At 43.9% G+C, this 20,017-nt stretch overlaps 3 protein-coding genes across 4 annotated transcripts in view; 2 read left to right on the top strand and 1 right to left on the bottom strand.

Moving 5' to 3' along the window:
* nt5dc1 (5'-nucleotidase domain containing 1) overlaps positions 1-8,975 on the bottom strand; it is a 48,791-nt gene extending 39,816 nt beyond the window's left edge. The window contains exons 1-6 of the mRNA XM_070925697.1: positions 8,883-8,975; positions 7,518-7,609; positions 6,800-6,871; positions 6,592-6,701; positions 6,412-6,491; positions 6,237-6,306 (exon numbers count right to left, since the gene is read on the bottom strand). Coding sequence (XP_070781798.1) covers positions 6,237-6,306; positions 6,412-6,491; positions 6,592-6,701; positions 6,800-6,871; positions 7,518-7,609; positions 8,883-8,975 — 517 coding nt within the window. The remainder of the gene's footprint in view (positions 1-6,236; positions 6,307-6,411; positions 6,492-6,591; positions 6,702-6,799; positions 6,872-7,517; positions 7,610-8,882) is intronic.
* Positions 100-6,110, top strand: col10a1b (collagen, type X, alpha 1b). The gene is made up of 3 exons (XM_070925696.1): positions 100-202; positions 654-786; positions 3,624-6,110. The coding sequence occupies exons 2-3, from the start codon at positions 669-671 to the stop codon at positions 5,477-5,479; spliced, it is 1,974 nt and encodes a 657-aa protein (XP_070781797.1). The 5' UTR covers positions 100-202; positions 654-668; the 3' UTR covers positions 5,480-6,110.
* Positions 8,976-11,368: 2,393 nt separating the features above from the next.
* On the top strand, positions 11,369-19,688 carry frk (fyn-related Src family tyrosine kinase). 2 transcript variants are annotated; one of them, XM_070926440.1, is made up of 8 exons: positions 11,369-11,930; positions 13,470-13,591; positions 15,232-15,395; positions 15,522-15,690; positions 16,647-16,805; positions 17,653-17,834; positions 18,243-18,408; positions 18,617-19,688. In XM_070926440.1, exons 1-8 carry the CDS (start codon positions 11,533-11,535, stop codon positions 18,823-18,825), a joined length of 1,569 nt encoding a protein of 522 aa, XP_070782541.1. In that variant the 5' UTR covers positions 11,369-11,532; the 3' UTR covers positions 18,826-19,688. The 2 variants fall into 2 exon arrangements, with proteins under 2 accessions (XP_070782541.1, XP_070782542.1); XM_070926441.1 differs by having other exon boundaries at positions 17,653-17,838; positions 18,247-18,408.
* Positions 19,689-20,017: the final 329 nt, after the last annotated feature.

Raw genomic sequence — 20,017 nt, 5'->3', positions numbered from 1 at the left:
AGCAGGGAGGGCCTTGAAGGCGAGGTAGATCCTCCACAATGCTGGAGACCGACTCAGTATAAATACCTTGAGCCCAGTGCCCTGGGAAGCAGCAGCTGTCGCTCAGACAGGCAGACTCCACAACTAAGGATATAACAGCGCAGCGCCGGGACAGCAGCCTCCTAACCCCCCCACAGTTTCTTTGGAGCGTAAACCTCTACCGGTAAGGTGGATTTTTTTTTTCTGATTTCAGGTTAGTGTACACGGGATTCCCAACTGCAGCCTGGCTCTTACTGAGGGGAGGGATGCTGGTGGAGTGCTGATGGTTGCTGGCATTACAAGTGTAATGAGCCATGTACTATGACTGGGCTTACACTGGGAGAGAGTTTGTGACTGTGACTGTTTTTATTTAGATTAAAATACATATTTTGAATTCTTCTATGAGCCACGTTGCTTGTGTGCATTTGTTTCTTTACATAATACGTTTTCACAGAAGCTGTTCACTGTTTTGCAGCTGATACACCTACCATACTGCACTTCATTACCACTGTCAAGTGCCAGTGAAGTGCAGGAGAGGCGCTTGCCACTGTGAGGCACGGTCTTTTGGTTACTGAAAAAGTCAAAAAGAGATGCTATGCCTGCGTTTTCTCATGACTTGATTGTGTCTTTTGCAGGTTTAGCTTCACAAGATGGACCTGAGGGTAACAAGCATCCTCCTCGTCCTCCTAGCTTTGGCTGAGGCAACCCCTGAGAGGTACTACCATGTGCCAAAAGTGAGCAAGACTCCCTACCCTGTCAAGAGCCATGGTGAGTCACACGTCTTCTCTCACCAGGGTTCATGTAAAAACTTGTCTTTTTTTTTTTTTCTATAATAACAATCATGACAATCTAGTGGTGAGGGGAAATTGCTGCAATTAACACAAACACAGGTGGTTGAAATTCAACTAAGGGAAACAAGCAGGAATGGAAAAAATGCCTGCATCTCTTCATGTTAAGTATAATCATTCAAGTCTAGCCAAGCCCAGTGTTCATTCTGAATCCCTGCAGGCTGCACAGTTAAACTCGTCTAGACACAGTTAGACTGTATCAACTCCACAATCCATAATCTGTTTTTATTAAACAATTAAAACAAATGAAAGTGCAAAATAGCACCAGATGACACTTGTGGTGGAATTTACAGGACACACGCTTACAGCAGGGGAGCAGTCGCACGCCAAAGATGTTTTAAAGCAATCCACAAGTGAAATATAGAGTTTGAGCCTACAATTACATATCACTGCTCTGTGACCCACAGTCAAATCAAATTAAGACCATCATTTTAACCACCGATCTGAAGGTTATGATAACTATATGAACCCTGGAAATATGGCAGCTTACTCCATCATTTAAAGAACCTGATAAATTAGACATTATCCTAATCATCATTATCATCACCACTACTCTGACCTTTTAATAAGATCCCCTCTTATGCAACCTGGCAGACTGTTGGCTCATACACATCAGTAAAATGAAGCTGCCAAAACACCACCACCTCCTTCATTAACTATCAAGGTGCACACCCAGCAGGTCAGCAGCGCAACGTCTCATTGGCTGAGAGCAGAAGGCTGTGGTTGAACTGGCTGAACTGCTGTGAATGTGTATAACTGTATATAACTGTGAGGTGGGGTATAGCTGTAAAAGAGCACTTGTGCTCTGAATAAATAAAGGTTAAAGAAGGAAACTGTCACTTTTGCACGTGTCATAAGAAAAACCCCAAAGCAGTGGTCATGATGCAACTGCCAGGATGATGTATAACACTATATTTATATCCCACTTAAACAATGATTCTGCGTTCGACAGTTTGGTTTTTGAAGAGGTTCTGATGTGGTTCGACTGTGTGCGTCGACATAAAAATAGAATAGAAAGCCGACAATGAGGGCTCAAATTTGACAAATCTCCAAAACAGATGTTGTTACCACATTGCAGGCACGCCCTAACAAACTGCTTTGTGGTATTAAAATAACATCACCCAATTAGTGTGACAAAAAAAACCCGAGACTGTGTAGAAACACTCTCACAAGTTCAAACAGTAAATCTAACGAGCAAAAGAAAAAACAACAAAGCAAATTTACTCTGTAGCTGTAGCTGTTTTTCCAGTATAAAGGACAATGAGTAAGAAAAGAATTACTGAAAAGTCTCCGACTACGGGAGCGTTTATTGGAGAGAACCACATTTTTAGAATAGATATTGGTACTACACTGAACATAAGCATAATCGTACTTTACAGTGTTAACAGGTCACACGTGGTTCAGCTGCTGTGGCCAGTATCACCGTTAGTTTGTGGTGTTTCTGGCTGCCAAAAAGTCCAGTTCTGGCACAAATATCCTCTGCGGGCTTTCAGGCACGGACTTATGTGGCTTGACAATGACAGCCCTGTCAGAACGTTTTCTCCTCAAAACAACAAGCATTTAAAAAGAGAGGCCAACACTATTGGATCCGATTCTTTGACAGGTCATACTTCTCTTTTGGCAAAGACGCATCCAGAATGATGGTGTATAAAGGAAACCAGTGTGACGCTCTTTGTGCACAGTTAAAAATTAGGATAGTTCCAGTTAATGCCCTTTTAATGTTAAAAATATAACTCTACCATGGCAGAAGAGATTATTATTGCAATACCTAAATGGTGCCTATATTCTTAACATAGTTACCAATTCATATAAAGGCAGGCTTAAGATTTCCATTGTGACTTTACACAGAAATTAAACATGTTTAAAGTCACATTTGGGCTATGTAAATTAGCTTCAAGCTAACTAGTAGAATACATAAAGTGCATGTTTAATTTTGTAAGCAGTCCCTCACAAATAAAATGAAATAAAATCCTGGCAAACAACTTAAGTGAGAAAACAACTGGGTGCCCTGTTGTTTACCTCCAGTAAAACAACAAACTGACGTTATACACCAGTATATATATATATATATATATATATATATATATACATGCACTCATTTGACCTTGTGCATAAACTCTACGCTATGTGGCAGGAAATGCATCAAGGTGATGTTGACAACTTGCAGACCACTAACTATACATTCACGGCCAGAGCAGGAAATTAAAGGGTGTAGTATAGTGCGGTCAAATTAAACTGAGATACACAGGGGCTGGTGTGTTGGGTCCCATGCCAGCAGACATAAGCTTGGTGAGTACATCACCTCATCCAGTGGTGCTACGTAAACAGTCCTGGGAAAAAAAGGAGTGCTGCCCCACAATCATAGGGAGTAGCGTTTTAAGTCAGGTTGTGGTCTTATGGAGAACCCCAAACCTTGGGTTATTCAAGGACCAAGGAGGCATCTTACTTAAAGCACTGAAAAGGCACAAGGAATAATGTGGACAGAAATGTGGAGGATGTTTATTGTCTGTCTCAGTTGTTGTATGCTTGAATGTGTATTTTCTATATCCACTTACAACATCATGTGGAAAACTGTGCAGTACCATCTTTACATTAAAGCTCATGATTCAGTACTAGACACAGACAGTTCACTAAATCCAACTATAAACATGTAACTGAACCAAAGTGATCTAACATAGATACCCGTGACATTATCACCTGTCCACTGTATTACCTGCATAATTACATTATATGTATCTGTATTTATGTATTCCCTAGCCGTCGTAGGCCAGACAGGTCCTCCAGGTCCTCAGGGTGAGCCAGGACCAATGGGACCACCTGGATCTCCTGGAAAGAGTGGTACAGGACATACTGGACCACAAGGCCCAGCAGGACCTCCAGGACCCCCTGGCTACTCTCAATCAGGTAAACCTGGTTCCCCAGGTGGCCATGGAAAACCAGGTAGCCCTGGTCTCCCTGGTGAGAGAGGTGCTTCTGGTGCAACTGGACCAATGGGTCCCAGAGGTGCACCTGGTACACCTGGAACACCTGGACCTGCTGGATTTTCTTCTGTTGGAAAACCTGGACCAGCTGGAATCACTGGGGCAATGGGACCAAGAGGAGAGCCTGGTTTGAAGGGACATCCTGGTATTCCTGGTATTCCTGGCTCCAAAGGAGAGAGAGGCATTGGAGTTCCTGGGGTTCAAGGACCACCAGGTGCAGTTGGACCAATGGGCCCATCTGGTATGCCAGGCAAACCTGGAGTTGGTAAATCTGGTGCCCCTGGCTATCCTGGAGAACCTGGCAAGGGTGGCATGCCAGGAAGAGATGGTACTCCTGGGCAAATGGGTATGCCAGGGCCAAAGGGTCACACAGGGGCTCCAGGCACAGGAGCATCAGGGAAACCAGGCCAGAATGGTACCCCAGGTATGCCTGGACCTATGGGGCCTAAAGGTCCACAGGGTCCTGCTGGTCAGCCAGGCTCCCCTGGCATGCCAGGTGTTGGCAAAACAGGTGAACCTGGAATACCAGGTAGCAGAGGATCCCCCGGTACTTCAGGAACCACTGGTCAGAAAGGAGAGCCAGGCCCAAGTGGTTTTACTGGTCAACCAGGCGCTCCTGGTCCTATTGGCCCAGCTGGACCACAAGGTGCAAGAGGATTCCAGGGTGAGGCAGGCCCACATGGACCCAAAGGCGACATTGGTATGGTAGGTGCACCTGGCCCAAGGGGAACCAAAGGTGAGCAGGGAGCTCAGGGTTTCACTGGAAAACCAGGAGTCCCTGGGGCAGTTGGTCCTTCAGGAATTCCAGGTCATAATGGTCCTCAGGGTCAAAAGGGTACACAAGGCCATGCTGGTGCCCCAGGACTCCCAGGTGCAAATGGCGCCCCAGGACTAAAAGGACACACAGGAAGTCCAGGAGCACCAGGAAAAAGTGGTGAAAACGGAAGGCCAGGACCCATGGGACCAAGTGGCCCCTCCGGCCAATCAGGTCCTACTGGGCTTAAGGGCCATCCAGGTCTTCCAGGCCCACCTGGTCCAGCTGGCCTGACAGCTAAGGGAATTTCTGGTCCTCACGGCGCACCTGGAATTCCAGGTGCCAGAGGTCAAGATGGTCTCCCAGGCCCATCCGGTCCTCCTGGTCCACCTGGCCCACCAGGAGAGGTGATTTACCACCACGAGAAGAGCATGCCAATCAAATCCCACGAGGTTGTGATGTCTCATGAGATGATGAAGGCCCCCATGTCCGCCTTCAGTGCTGTGCTGACCAGGGCCTACCCTTCAGCTGCAACCCCTATTCAGTTCAACCAGGTTCTGTACAATGGGGAGCACCATTATGACGAGCACAGTGGTGTGTTTACCTGCCAGATCCCAGGCCTCTACTATTTCAGCTATCATGTGCATGTCAATGGTGCCAATGCACTGGTGGCCCTCTACAAAAACGAGGAGCCAGTTGTTTTCACCTACGACGAGTACAACAAGGGCTTCCTGGATCAGATGTCAGGCAGTGCCGTTCTTATGCTGCATGCCGGTGACAGAGTCTTTGTTCAGGTGCCTGATGAGGAGAGTAATGGTATATTTGCAGCCGATAACGTTCACTGCTCTTTCTCTGGGTTCTTGATTGCCTCAACGTGATTTCACAAATCCAAATAAACCTCATAACCTTACAAAACATTGAACTACTCAGAGAAATAGATCAGTTTACAAAATTCCAATTTGAGATTGTAGATTAAAGAAAAATATGGTTGTAATTTTTTTAAAGTTTAACTGCCTCATTCGAATCTACAACGATTAAAAAAAAAAAAAGGTCTTCAATTTGCTAACAAATTATTCAACTGACAGAGGTATTAATTCTGAGAACAGTTTTAAAATATATGGTTCAAATTAATCCCTTTCCCCAGTTTACCATGTGTGTGCCTTTGCATTTTTAAGAAACATTAAACAATATTGGAAGATATCTTAAGTGGTGCTTTACAACTGCCTGTAACATTTACAGCATGTCTTTTATTTGTGTTTGTTTTTATTAATGTCTGTTGTTTAAGAATCTTCCTGTAATATACATACAAAAGACACACAAAACTGTTGTACTATATGTTATAAGACATCAGCACATTCTCACAAGCACTGTGACCAGCCAAACGACACAGGATGAGAAATTCAAACTGCATTTTATTTTCAAAACAACTATGTCCCATTGGATGTGTTAAGTTATGTGCCACTTAATGACCAAAACACAGAATAAAAGTTCTAGTTTGAAAAAGAAAAATATCCTTTGCATATATTGTGTGTGTGTGTGTGTGTTGTTCTTCTTTACAACATGGGTCCTTGACAATAAGACATTAGACATAAGCAATAAACTAAAATAAGCGCCGATTTGGAATAAAAGACGTACCTTTGAATGCAGATGTGTTGTAATTGTGGTCGATGGCAGCAACCATGTCTTTCCAAAAGTCGGAATTCACCTCATTCCCTCGCTATTCACAAAAACAGACAGTTACACTTCAACATGGTTTTCCCACATGAAAGTCTAAACCACTAATATGAAACCAACCCTTACAAAATATTACCTTATGCAACATGTCCACAACTCTTCCGCAGAGGAGAGCCCCGGGTAGATCAAAGTAGTTGTCATAGAAATAGTATTTTGCTGCAAAGACCAAAACAAAAGATAAGTACATCAATGAAATCTGGTGACAGGTGATGTGAAGAAAATCATTAGGTAATAAAGATGGATATAAACATTATACCAGATCTTGTGAAGGAGGTATTGAGGCTGTTGAAGTGCTTCCACTCCCTTTTTGGACCATAATGTTTGATGATCTCTTCTGTGCTGAGGTCATTGGATCCATGAGTCGCTCTAATCAAGCAAGAAATAAAAAGTCAATGTGAAAACACTGGCAAAAGGAATTGAAGAGATGTTTTGGGAAGCAGATCAAATATATTCCCTGAGCTTACCGCAAGACGGTTCCATCTTCGGCCAGCTTCACAAGGTTTCCATCCTCCAGATCCACCACTAGCCCTTTAAAACTGGACACAAGATGGAGCATGTTATAAATGCAGTGTGAACCAGGCCTGTTAGCATTCGCTTGCAGAGCCACCGCAGATCATTTTAAGTAACATTTTAAAGTGATGCCTTGCTCATAACTAATCAGCTAGTGTTAATAAGAGTGTCACTTATCAGATGTGGGATTCTGGGCACTAAATGGAGCCCGTGTCAGTATTTACATAAGCATGTCATACAGTGTAAATAACAAATAGCCTACATAGAGATCTGTTTAAAACAAATCTGTGTGATCCTTAACACAGTAAAAGGCTCTGTCAGTGCAGTATTTATTCATGTGTACATTTAGCCTATATCTGCGTGCTAAAAGCTTGTGAATATTGAAATGAAGAAGACAGATTTTAGGAATGCTTCGGGGTCCTAATAGAGTGACATCCCGGTGTGAATATTGATTATGGGGTTTGGGTTGGGTAACGGCCTACTGACAGGCGACAACGCAAAGGAAGAGTTCATCACTGATGACGTGCAGGTTGGTACACCGTGATTCAAAGACTGTATTTTCAGCCACACGTATTAGATGGATATAGTCTTAATGTCCCTGAGAGACAATTAGGCATTCATTATACCGCTTTATGTCATAGCCCCCCCTGCAGACTGCGGCTGCTGACTCACCAGAAATCCCAGGTAGCGGGGGTTAGGTTCAGCAGGTCCTTGTCATAGCCTTTATACTCCACCAGATACCTGGCGAAGCTCTCATAGATCAGCTGCAAAAGCAATGAAGAGATAACATCACTCACTGCAATGAGCAGCGCAGCCACAGTGCAAATAACAACCACAGTAAAATGCAACCACGCGCCACTGAATGCCAAGAACAGGTTTTTCTTCCGACCAAAGACGACAACGGATGATTTGCTGATCCTTTCCTCCTCATCTGGTTGAAGGCAGGATGAACCCGCCTTCCAGCTCACGAATGCTTTGACACTTTCACAGTTTCAAGACATGATAGTATTAACAGTAATACTTTTCTGCAGTTTTTTTTTTCATGCATAAATTGAAAACAGGTGGCTGGAAACACATGTTTGTTTACAACTAAGGAATATATAATTCCAATATTTACGCTTCATTCTAGCTCTGTTTCGCTCTTCTCCAACTCCTGAGAAAAATATAGTCGCTAACTTTTTCTGCCTGCTGACCATTTGGTGCTGATAGCAAAGCAATGAACTAAAGAGGCTAAAAAGCTCCATGTGGCTGACAGTAACGACAGAAGTAGGGTTCATTCTCTATGATCAATTAGTGCAGCTCTGAGCAAGTTATTTCTGTTGGTTATGAAGACCAAGTTACTTATGACTGGAAAGTTAGCATCTCTGTAATCTCCATGATAAATTGCAGTATGTGTTCGTCTTTAATACACACTGGATTTTCAGAGAAATATCTGGCATGACTGCATCTGCATAGGGGCACGTTTTTCCAATTAAATCAACCAATTAGTGAAAGTATCAGTAGTAGTGAAGTGAGGATTTGGGGTCCCTTATCTCGGGCTACAGGATTATTAGTCATACATGTGACATGCACGGCACAACAGAGGGCATGATGAACTCCAGGCCTGATAAACCAAAGCCATACTGATCGGCTCATTCGGCTGTGTACCTGTACAGTCTGCGGTGACTGTAGCTCACAACGACAGCAGATGCGTTAACGGCACGAGAAGATGCGGTCGCCGATAAGCGTGAAAGGGTATATATATATATATATATATATAAAGACACGCATGATGAAAACCGCCGACGTTCAGCCTGTGAGTCACGCAGAGTGACTGCAGCATCAGCAGCATCTTCTCGCCTCCTTTCCACCACTAACCCCCCCGCTCCTCTGCATGCTGTTGACGGGTGACGGCGGAGCGCATCGACATCTCCGTGCTATTTTTAATGCAATGTGTTGCGGATCGAAGCGCCGCGGCCACCGCGTGATTATGTGCTGGAGCTAGCTGCACGCGCTATACACACGCACATACACGCACACACGCACACGCGCACTCACCCTGGAGGTCTCCTTCAGACGGTAGCGGCAGAGCGTGTGGTCCAGGTCGAAGCCGATAACATCACAGTCCGACAGGCTGAAGTATTCGCTCATTGTGGCTGAAGCTGGTGTGTGTGTGTGTGTGTGTGTGTGTGTGTGTGAGGGGGGGGGGGGGGCTGCAGGGGAAAGCGCTCCGGAGCCTGTCGCTACTGTACACACATTGACTCGTGCACGGCTGCACAACACTACAGATGTGTCAATGTCACTGTGCACGCGCTGCTCTGTCTCCACTTACGGTGCCGCGAGGAAGAATTCACCGAGCCGGTTTTTCCAAAAGCCCCGAATCCGGTTTGTCTGAGCGGTCAACGGTCAGTGAGCTGCCCAGACGGGGCCAGAAGTTAAACTCCCGTGTGCCAGAGGAAGGCGGCAGAGGCGCGAGTGCGCGAGCGTGCAGTGCTTCCGGGTATGGGAGGAAACCGTAACAGACGGTGTATATGCGCAAAGTGAATATGGAGAAGTTTGCAGGGCTGCACGAAACGGCTCGAAGCCCTGGGCCCCTATTAACCCCCCCCCCCCTCACCCTCCTGTGTACAAGGCGGAAAGCCATTGTCAATATAAAAAAGCATTGATTATGGCTTCTTTAAAGCTGCACTGCTTCATATTGTTACATGAACAATGAGTGAAATGAATGAGTGTAATGTTGAAGGAGTGGCTCCTGCTGATGAGCCCACAATCATCACTCATGTCTGCGATTTCCCCCGGCCAGCGTTTTAGAGCCTTTCAGATCATTGTTTTGGTTTTTCAGCAACTTTGATATTTTGGCAGCTTTTGGCAAACTGTACTATTTTTGGTTCTCATCAACCTTCGAGCAGCAGCTGATCAGTGATGATGTTAATAATGATGTGGAGGCCCATTCCCACCAGCGGAACAAAACAAAAAAAAAAAAGGAATCATAAATTAAAAAGACAAAATTATGAGATAGCAGGTCAAAACGTTGACTCTAGCTCAGAGCCCCAGGCTTCCCAAACGTCCCTCAGGTTCACTGAATGGCAGACACACTCTCTACTTTTAAGAGTAGGCAGAAAACTTTGCTTTTTGCTTATAGTTAAGGGCTGGCTCAGGCCTGCCTGGACCAGCACCTAGTTATGCTGCTATAGGCCTACACTGCTGGGGGAGACTTCCCATGATGCACTGAGCTTTCCTCCTCTCCCTCTTCATCTTTACACACTCATCACAGTCCAATGCATGTTACTAACTTTATTTCTTTGTGCTTTCTCGTCTGGCAGGTTGCTGTGGATCGTGGTCCTGGTACGCCTGGGTGCTGCTGCTGCTGCCTGACTCTCATCACTACAGTTAATATGTTTAGTCGTAGTTCTGTTACTATTAAAGCTGTTATTGCTATTATTAATCTCAGCTATTATTACAGATGTAACTATTATTATCAGTCATATTTCCATTATTATTATAATTATAGCTGCTATTTCTACTGCTGGTGCTGCCACACATCTCTGCCTGTCTGCTTGTCTGCCTGTCTGTCTGTGTCTCCACGTCTATTTCTCTCTCTTTCTGTCTGTCTGTCTATCTGTCTCTCCCCCTCTCTATGTCTCTCTCTCCAACCCAACCGGTCAAAGCAGATGACTCTGTTTCTGCCTCTTAAAAGGAAGTTCTTCCTCGCCGCTGTCATCAAAGTGCTTCTCATGGTGGGAAGTGTCGGGTCTCTGTAATCACAGTATAAAGAGTCGGTCTAGACCTGCTCTATTTGTAAAGTGTCATGAGATGACCTTTGCTGTGATTTGGCGCTATACAAATAAAATTGAATTGAACTGAATGTCATTTAGTTTTGAATGATTTGATTAACTGCCAGTATTTGCAGGATCACGACATCCACATGTGGATCCTGTTTTGTTACCTGATATGTTGTGGCACCTCTATGTGCACCCCCAGAGCCTCCTTAATCTGCCCATGATTTTGAGTTATTATCCCATGAACTGGATTTATTATCTCATAATTGTGACTTCAGTGAACATTTTACTTACTTAAACCACAGACGTCTTTCTTGCTATCCCATAACTTTTACTTAGTGTCTCATAATTGTGATTTACTATGATTATTTTCACTTTAGGGCCTGTGTCCTCAGGGCTGAGCTTCAGTTGTTCCCAGTGAAGAGAGAGACAACAAGGCTCCCTGATAGAAATGACTTCATAGTTATGAGAAAACCATTATGAATGATCCAAACATATGATAACGGAAAATGATGACACATTTTGTCCTAATCCGGAGTCGTCAGCCTTGTTACCTCACAGGTGCTCTCCTCCAATAGGGCCCCCAGAGGGCACGTGACGTCAGTGAAAGCCAGCCGCTCCCCATTCCTCAGCAGGTGCAGGTGATTGGCGCACCGGAACGTGAACCGTGGCCTCCCGAACCAAATCTCTACAAGGAAACCTCACATTTAAGTGGCAGCCACTTCCCTCTGCCTGGTTTGTTAGCTGTGTGTGTGTGTGTGTGTGTGTGTGCTGAGTTCAAAGACCACTGCTGGGATCATTAAAGTGACTCTTTATTTTATGTGAATGTGGATCATGAGCGAGGAGGAAGGGATTCCCCAGACCAGCCTCTTTCTCCATCTTTATTCCCGAGTCACGGAATGACCCGCTGTGATTGACGACCGCGCACCATGGAGATCAGGAACAGGTTTGCTTCGTGTTGGGAGAACTTTCTGGGATGTTTTAAAAAGCCGAACCGATCCGGAGGTGAGACCGGGCGTGAGGAGAAATCTGCCACCGTTTTTGAAAATCACGGTGCTGTTAAAAACGCAGAGCCGGACTTTCATTCAAAGAGATGTTTGCCGTCGCTCGCAGTGGAGAAAGCCGGGGACTATTACATCGCCCTGTATGATTACTCCGCCCGCACTGGGGAGGACCTGAGCTTCAACACTGGGGACACTTTGGAGGCTCTGGATAAGAGCACTGGTGAATGGTGGTTCGCGAAAGCCCTCGACGGGGTCTCGGCCTCCAAACAGGGATACATCCCCGCTAATTATGTGGCACCTGTGGAGAGCATTGATGCTGAACCGTAAGTCATCATAATCATCATCCTTGCCGTCAGATGTATTTTAGTATTGTCTGAAACAGTGACCCCCCCCCCTTTTCCAAAACGCCATGGTCCAAGATTTATTGCCCATCCTTACAGATATGCAGTCCTGTGATTGTGATTTCACAGATGTGACGTCTCCACAGTAAAGATGTGGGTTAATGATTGTCTGTGACCAGGAAATGTAGCCTCACAGGTTAATAATTCCCATGAAGGAAATGTCCAAAACCGTGCATTAAGATGCATTAGCTGGCATTTCATAGACAAGTGCATGTTATTCTGAAGAGTTACAGAATTTGGTTTTGCATCAAACTTCACTTTGGCTGCAGGTAGCCACATAGTCAGATACCATAGTACATGGTAACCTATCCAGACATTGTTTTCACTAATAAAAGTAAAATAAAAGTACTGTTTTCTTTAGTGCTGCGTGTAGAAAAGGTCCAGCACGTATTTGTGATTCTGGTGATTCTCAGCCGACCAGGCGTCTGAGTGAAACCTGTTTCTTCTCAGCTGTACTCTGGTTTTTCCTGTTTTTTTTGTTTTGTTTACTGGGATAAAAATAGCTTTGCTTCCCTGTGATCAGTCAAGGCGTCACGTTTGTCATAGTTTCGCTAAATCACAAACTTGATGGACATGATGTGAGACTAGATGGAGATCTGTGGACTGTGTAATGTTAAAGGTCAGGCCTTTCTGCAGTTCAATTGTACCCTACACTGATGAATGTAACACCATTTCCTGATACATGTATTGTTTTATTTAACAGGGGCAGTGCACATTAATAAACATCGCTGTAAATACGCCGGATTTAGCCATTTTTCATCTGTAGTCCTTGGACAGACGTTACAGAGTCGCCCTGAAAACAGAACATAAGATTAAAGAGACAACGTTATTGAGATCGTTTCAAAGCATGTGGAGCAGTAATAAAAAGAAAAGAGAATATTAATGTTGACCCTCCCTCCTAATGTCTTTATTAGTTAGATGCATCACGTAAGATCAACACATAATAAAGGCCTTAAGGGATAAGGTTGCAAACAGTAATTAGTCTCCTACCTGTGGCCTACTGGTTCCTACTGAAGATGTTGATGTTGTGCTTTTTTAAAGACTAAAGCAGCTGGGTACTGCAGTTTTTAAGATATTGGATTTGATTGATACACGTTTGGTGCTCCAGTGAACGTTTATGGAGGCAGGATGGTGTGTATGGAATTGAGTCAAAATAAACTACAGTGTGTGTGTGTGTGTGTGTGTGTGTGTGTGTGTGTGTGTGTGTGTGTGTGTGTTCATGGTAATGAAGCTCATTGATGTGTTTTTAATAGTTTCTGGGCAACAGTGGAGCTCTATGGCACAGAGGAAGGAGATACATCAGGCTGTGATACACAATACTTGTTAGTGGGATCAATATATTGTAGGTGAACCTTTGGGCCCCCCGACTGCTTGATGGGTTTTTAAAATTATGCTTTATATTCAGAAACTGCTGTTATGTTTGCCCAGCTCTGCTCCTTCGCCTAAATTCTTTATTTGCAGATGGTATTTCCCCGACACCAAGAGGCTGGATGCAGAGAAGATGCTGTTGGCTGGAGAGAACCAGCATGGCGCCTTCCTCATCAGAAACTGTGAAAGTCAGAGAGGGGAGCTCTCCCTATCAGGTAAGCTACGATAAGAAGCTACAGCAGCAGCTTCGCACCCGGTGGCAGACAGAATTGCGCCGTCAAAGCGAGGCTTATAGGGAACCAATCCAAACGCTGATGCTGTCAATATTCTGCCACATTTCCTTCATAATGACGACAAGTTAAAGCAAAAAACTTGTCATTGCTGGGTCTTTATGACTCTCCTGCACTTGTGATACTGTTGCACTATATTTTAGCACTTACCAATATCTCATGATTGCCACAATTATTACTACAACACGGAACTGAACAAAAACATGTGCCATTTCTTTTAAATTATTACCCTGTAATGAATAACTGAAGAACCTGTGCAGTAATGTCTGAATAACATTCCTATACTAGTGTATTATTCCAATAGAATATTATTTTCTCAGATGAAGTCACGCTAGTTAGTTAGCATTCTGCTGTCTGCAACAAAACACACATTCCTGACAGCACTAGCATTGTCCAGTGACTCACTTGTTCCCTCAATTGACTCAAATGATTAATGGTTTCAAGGTCATCAAGTTAAATAAACGGAGGTCTCTGCTCCCATAAAAGCGGTGTGACTTTATTTCTCTCTGTCCTAATCTGTCTTTCCACTCTGGCCTCGCTCTTTCCATTATGACCAGATTCTTTCCATGTTCGTTTATTGAAGCCAGCTCGAAGTCACTCGAGTTAAAACCAGATTTTACAGATTTTAATTAAATGAAATGTGGGGGGAAAAAAGTCACGCCAATATTTGCATTTGTTCGGACTTGTGTGTGTTAATAAAGCGGTTATTGTTTTTTATGATATTGGCCACCATTCAACTTCAGCCTTTGAATCTGTGTCTGCGATTAATAACCCCTGATACGAACACATGTGATCAGTTTGAAACAGTTATGAAAAGAGTTGTTGTTCTATCACAACACGTTGTTCTAATTCTTACAGTTCATGTTAATTTCATTCAACTATTCCCTCTGCAAGAAAAACACATGAAGCAACATCAGATGTTTTAAATATTAGATGTAAGTTGGTGATTCTGATTAAGTGCCAACTTTTCCTGTCAGATTTCTTTATGAACTTCTGAATAGAAACTAAACAAAACTTTGTACATTATGTATTTACGTATATTTGTAATCAACATCCTCGGTCAACTCCTTAACTTTAAAACTGCACCAATCAAAATGTTCATATCAACGGTGGATCAAATCACTGCAATATGAAAGGTGGCGCTCGGACTTTGCACTTCCCTGGCGTGTTTCAGCTCCTGTGTTTTGGTTTTACAGCATCTTTTACTGGTTTGGTTCAGTCACTGTTTTCCAACTGCAGCAGGCAGCTGGTGCAGTCGTAGACCAAGGTGGAGCAATGTCAGCGTTTTGTTTAAAGCGTGCTGCTTTAAACAGTTAGTACAGTAAATACAAACACACTTCTCTTAATGACGACATGCTATAATGACAGTAGCATAAATGAATTAGAAATGAATGGAGCGGTAAAATTCTTTGCACATTAAGCCTTAGATTGTCACATGCTGGTTGTGTAAACAAGACTATGGCAAACTAGCGTTGACTTGCTTTAGTCCAACTGTACCATGAAGAAACCTTAGTTATACACTTCTTGACTCTTGAATATATCACTGATGTTGACTTGTCTTTCAGTGCTGGACGGTGGGAAGGTGAAGCATTACAAGCTGAAAAAATTGGACAATGGTCACTACTTCGTGTCGAAGACTAGATCCTTTCAAACACTGAAGGAGTTAGTGGAACACTACCGCAGACAGTCCGACGGCCTCTGTGTACGTCTGAGCGAACCATGTAAAAAGGTACGTTCTGTTTATTTTCTAAACTCCATTATTGCCTTGTTTCTCATCACCACGTTCAGTTTTTCATACGGCGTGAAGTCACATTGTCATCTCAGTAAACGCTGACTCCTTTTCCTGTCCGTGTAGATGGAGGCTCCGCAGACTCACGGTCTGTCCTACAACACCGTGGACCAATGGGAGATTGACCGCAACTCCATCAAGCTGCTGAGGAAGCTGGGGGCCGGCCAGTTTGGAGAAGTGTTCGAGGGCCTGTGGAACGAAACCACGGCAGTCGCAGTGAAGACCCTCAAACCTGGTACACGAATGCCTCCTTCTCTCTGACTGAAGGTGTTTATTTAGGACCGAGTAAAAATGAGTTAAGTTCAAGTTGGTTTTACTGAACATGTCAACAGTAAAGAATGTGAGCAGTAAAATCTGAAAATGTATTTAATATCAAACTAGTATGGTACCATCTCTTTGCTGAGAGAAACACGTTTAAATTGCACTTACCGAGACAGGAAATGACAAAACCAGGAACCTGTCTGAAAGGGACTTCTGAGACCAGTCCTAGTTGTCTGCACACAGGTTTAGTGTAAGAAGCGAAAGAACCGAAATCCTAAAGATCCCAAAATGCCAATCGGTGCAGGAAATTGGAAATTTTGTATCTCAGTGGAGTTTGTATGTCTGTGCATTATACTACCAAGAAATAGTTTTTAAAAGGAAAAGATGATGGGACTTAAAGTAAAAAATATGCAGTATGTCAAAAACACCCGGATGTCGTACTGATTTGGAAAAATCTCCAGTCTGCATCGGACCAGTCTACCTCGCGGGTGGTGGTTTGCCATTAACCTTAACGTCACTTATTTCACCTCAGCAGTCCACCAAGATTTGTTTCTGAACAAATTTGAGGCGAGAAATAAGCAACCCAGTTACTGAATCTTCACTCACATGAGATCTACAAGACTTTCGTAAGGATACCTGCATGATTAGTTCCTCTTTACAAACCGGAAAGCGGCTAAGCACATACTGCAAAATAAATCCATTTGACAGTTTCATACTGCGTACAGATAAGAAAAGCAGCATGCTGCATGTACTGCGTTCAGGATGCTTGGACAGCGTCCTCTTCTCTGTCACGCCTCCAGAGGGTCTAGCTCCACTCCTCCGATCACTGAGCCGGCCTTTCTAACTAGCTTGTTAAGCTTTAAGATGCTTTAAGCTTGTAAGATGGCACATTTCCTTGTTTAATATCCCATCACTGACCACCCCTCGCAGGTACCATGGACCCGGAGGACTTCCTGAGAGAGGCTCAGATCATGAAGAGGCTGCGTCATGCCAAGCTGATCCAGCTGTACGCTGTCTGCACCATGGAGCAGCCCATCTACATCATCACAGAGCTGATGAAGAATGGCAGCCTGTTGGAGTACCTCCAGAGTAAGACCACCTCACTTTCATCTTACACATGCAGCTGGACAGGATCAGACTACGGTAGTCTGTCCCCACCTGCACATATTCCACATTATGAATTTTATTGTCATGCAGTCTCGGTCAGTGTCAGAGGATAGTTCACTGGCTTATAAATCATTTTCCTTGTGTACAAAATCCGTTCCAGGTTCCGGGTCTGTCCACTTTCCCATTGAGTTAATCTTCAACCTGTAGGGTTTTTTTAGATGTACACGTGGTCTGTCAGACCTTTAGTCTAGTTTAATTTAGCTGACATGAATGTGAAGGAAGAACAGTGCAGATCAAACTCTGAGCCTGACTGAGATCTTACTGATGTCTTGAGACTTCCTCATTCTTCTTTTTTTGTGTATGATTACATGTGACAAATAAAACCTGATTGATTGACTTGATATGAAAAGACAAGGACACGCACTAATGTTGACCTAGCTTTATCTGTTGGCGTCACTTTTAGTTCCTATAAAATGTTAATGCCCTCTAGAGCTGCAATGATTAATTAATTATTCGATGGAAAGAACACTAGTACTATTTTGATAATCGATAAATTGTTTCAGTCATTTTTCAAGCAAAAATGTAAAACATTTGCTGCTTCCAGCTTCTTAAATGTGAGGATTTTCTGCTTTTCTTTGTAATTTGATTTGTTTGTTTGGGGCAAAGGGTAGGAGGAGTCACCTGCCTCTAAGGTTGAAACACACAAACAAATTGTTCTTCACCGCCATATAATGCAAACCTTATCGCCTTCCTTCCTGTGCCACCTATGATGCCTCAAACATGGTAGGACTGGGACTGATTATGTGCCCCCCCCTCCTTTTGCTTACAGAGGATAAGGGCACCACGCTGCGCATCTCTGACCAGATTGAGATGGCTGCCCAGGTGGCATCAGGCATGGCGTTCCTGGAGTTGCAGAACTACATCCACAGAGACCTGGCCGCCAGGAACGTCCTGGTGGGCGAGAACAACATCTGCAAGGTGGCCGACTTTGGCCTCGCCAGGGTCTTCATGGTGGGTTTGATACTCTGAGTGGTGTTGTGTACTGTGTGGAGCAAGTGCGATACTTCTTCTCACTGATCACAAAGCTATAAATGTACACCAAACGGAAGAAATACTTTTGGTAAATGAACGTATCATACGCTGAGGCTTGGTAGGTGTCGGAGTGTTTTAATGGCTGCCTTGAAGTGCAACTAATGTCAGCATGCTCCAGTAATTATACACACAACCCTCATTTACTGGCACACACCGTTTTATTGACAGGTTTGTCATCAGTGCCTTCTGGTAACGCCTGGGCCCCTCTCCCACCCTGCAGGCGCCTCTTCGGTTATGGTGGTGGCGTTTGTTCCTCCTCTGTTTCCTTTTTGTTTATTTTATGCACTTTACAACGTTCTCACCCCACATGTATGTGCCTTTTTCCAGAAAGAGAATGAAAATGTGTATGAAGCCAAAGAAGGCACTAAATTCCCCGTGAAGTGGACCGCTCCAGAGGCCATCCACGAGAACAAGTTCAGTATCAAATCTGACGTCTGGTCCTTTGGGATTTTGCTGTATGAGATCATGACGTTTGGGCAAATGCCTTACCCAGGTGAGACTTTGATCAGCGTTGTCATGAGTCATTTATAAATGATTCTCTGAATGTGGAGATTAACAGAAAAATGGAAGTGATTTTTATTCCGAATTTTCCAAAAGGATTGATTCTTTACGTATTTATCAAAAAGTCTCAAAAACCTTTTGCGTGCGAAATATTCGTGTCCTGCAAGATAAGTTACAGTGTCCTCCTGTGATTCTTCCAGCCATGACGAACTACCAGGTGGTCCAGAGGCTTCCCCAGGGCTACAGGATGGCGTGCCCCCCCAACTGCCCCAAAGTCATGTATGACATAATGATGGACTGCTGGAAGGAGAACGAACAGGATCGGCCCACATTCGAGACCCTGCAGTGGAAGCTGGAGGACTTCTTCGACCTGGACGTGACCTCCTATGACGACGCCGGCCGTTACTAACACTGACCGGACTTAAAACATATATTCTCTCTGCACTGAAGCAAAATCAAAATCGCCTGCCTCCAAACATGATGAAACCGTTGATGTTTTTATGAAGTAACAGATTCAAACATTTAAAAATTCCACTACAAATGAAGGATCTAAATCGTTTTGATCTGCACGTGATAGAATACTTTGACTGTGACTGACATGTAGAGAGGAAGCAACAGTTGGTTGCTGCACTCCTGGACAACTGAACGCACTTTCAGATGAGCTGTCTGTCCTGTCTCTTTTAAAGCGCACTTGACTGGAAGAGGCGTCTTTCAGCAGAGACGGAAAGCTGAAATCTGTTCATCTCAACCAACCGGTTCTTCTTGCACTCAGCATAGCAAACATTCTTTCCACAGGCAACCTGTTATTATTATTACCGGCAAGGTCCCCGACAGGATCAGTGAGTCATCAAACTGTTTGGCTTTGTGTTTTATAGAGGGGGAGACTGACAGGGTGGCAGGTGTTATGATCTGGGCTCATTCCTGATTGCATATGTAGCAGCCAGAAGTGATTTTTTTTTTTAAAACATCATTCAAAGGTAGGTGACTCTCTTTGGCCCCAGCAGCCAGAGGGGCCCACAATAAGATGTGCTTCTTATTGACAAGCTACTACTGCAGGTGTCATGGAGGGGGAAAAAAATAATAAAGTCATGCACAATTCTTAAAAATATTTTTCTCAAATTACCTAATTTCTTTCTTCAAACTGAATTATTTGTGCACAAATGCCTGGAACATAACATTAAATGATATTAACATTTGTAACAAGTATTTAAAGCTGCGGCTAAGTTGAGAACTGTGTTGGCAAACAACTTTATTTACACATCCAGCAAACACACCAGCAGTAGCAGCCGTCTGTTGCTCTGTTCTGGTAAATGTTCACCAGCTAGTTGTGAACTTTGACTGTTTGGTGTCGCACAGGCACAGTTGCTTTACCAGAGGGCGGGCTGTAAAATCAAAACACTGAGTTGACTGATGCTACAACCCTCTGTAGCGCTGAGGGGAACAGCAGAGTTGGTGATAATTCTCTGTGGGTTCATCGCCACGAGGGACCCCTTTCACTTTTACACATCGTCATTTTATCCACCGTTAATCTAATAATATTGATTAAAGCAGCTTTAAGGGATGTCATCGATAGCTTTCAAAGTACATCCATGTAACCGCAT

This window comes from Enoplosus armatus, chromosome 19 (genome assembly GCF_043641665.1).
Source record: "Enoplosus armatus isolate fEnoArm2 chromosome 19, fEnoArm2.hap1, whole genome shotgun sequence".
In the NCBI taxonomy this organism is placed as follows: domain Eukaryota; kingdom Metazoa; phylum Chordata; class Actinopteri; order Centrarchiformes; family Enoplosidae; genus Enoplosus; species Enoplosus armatus.
The sequence above is the reverse complement of the archived record's forward strand: the minus strand, read 5'-3'. Positions and strand labels throughout refer to the sequence as shown.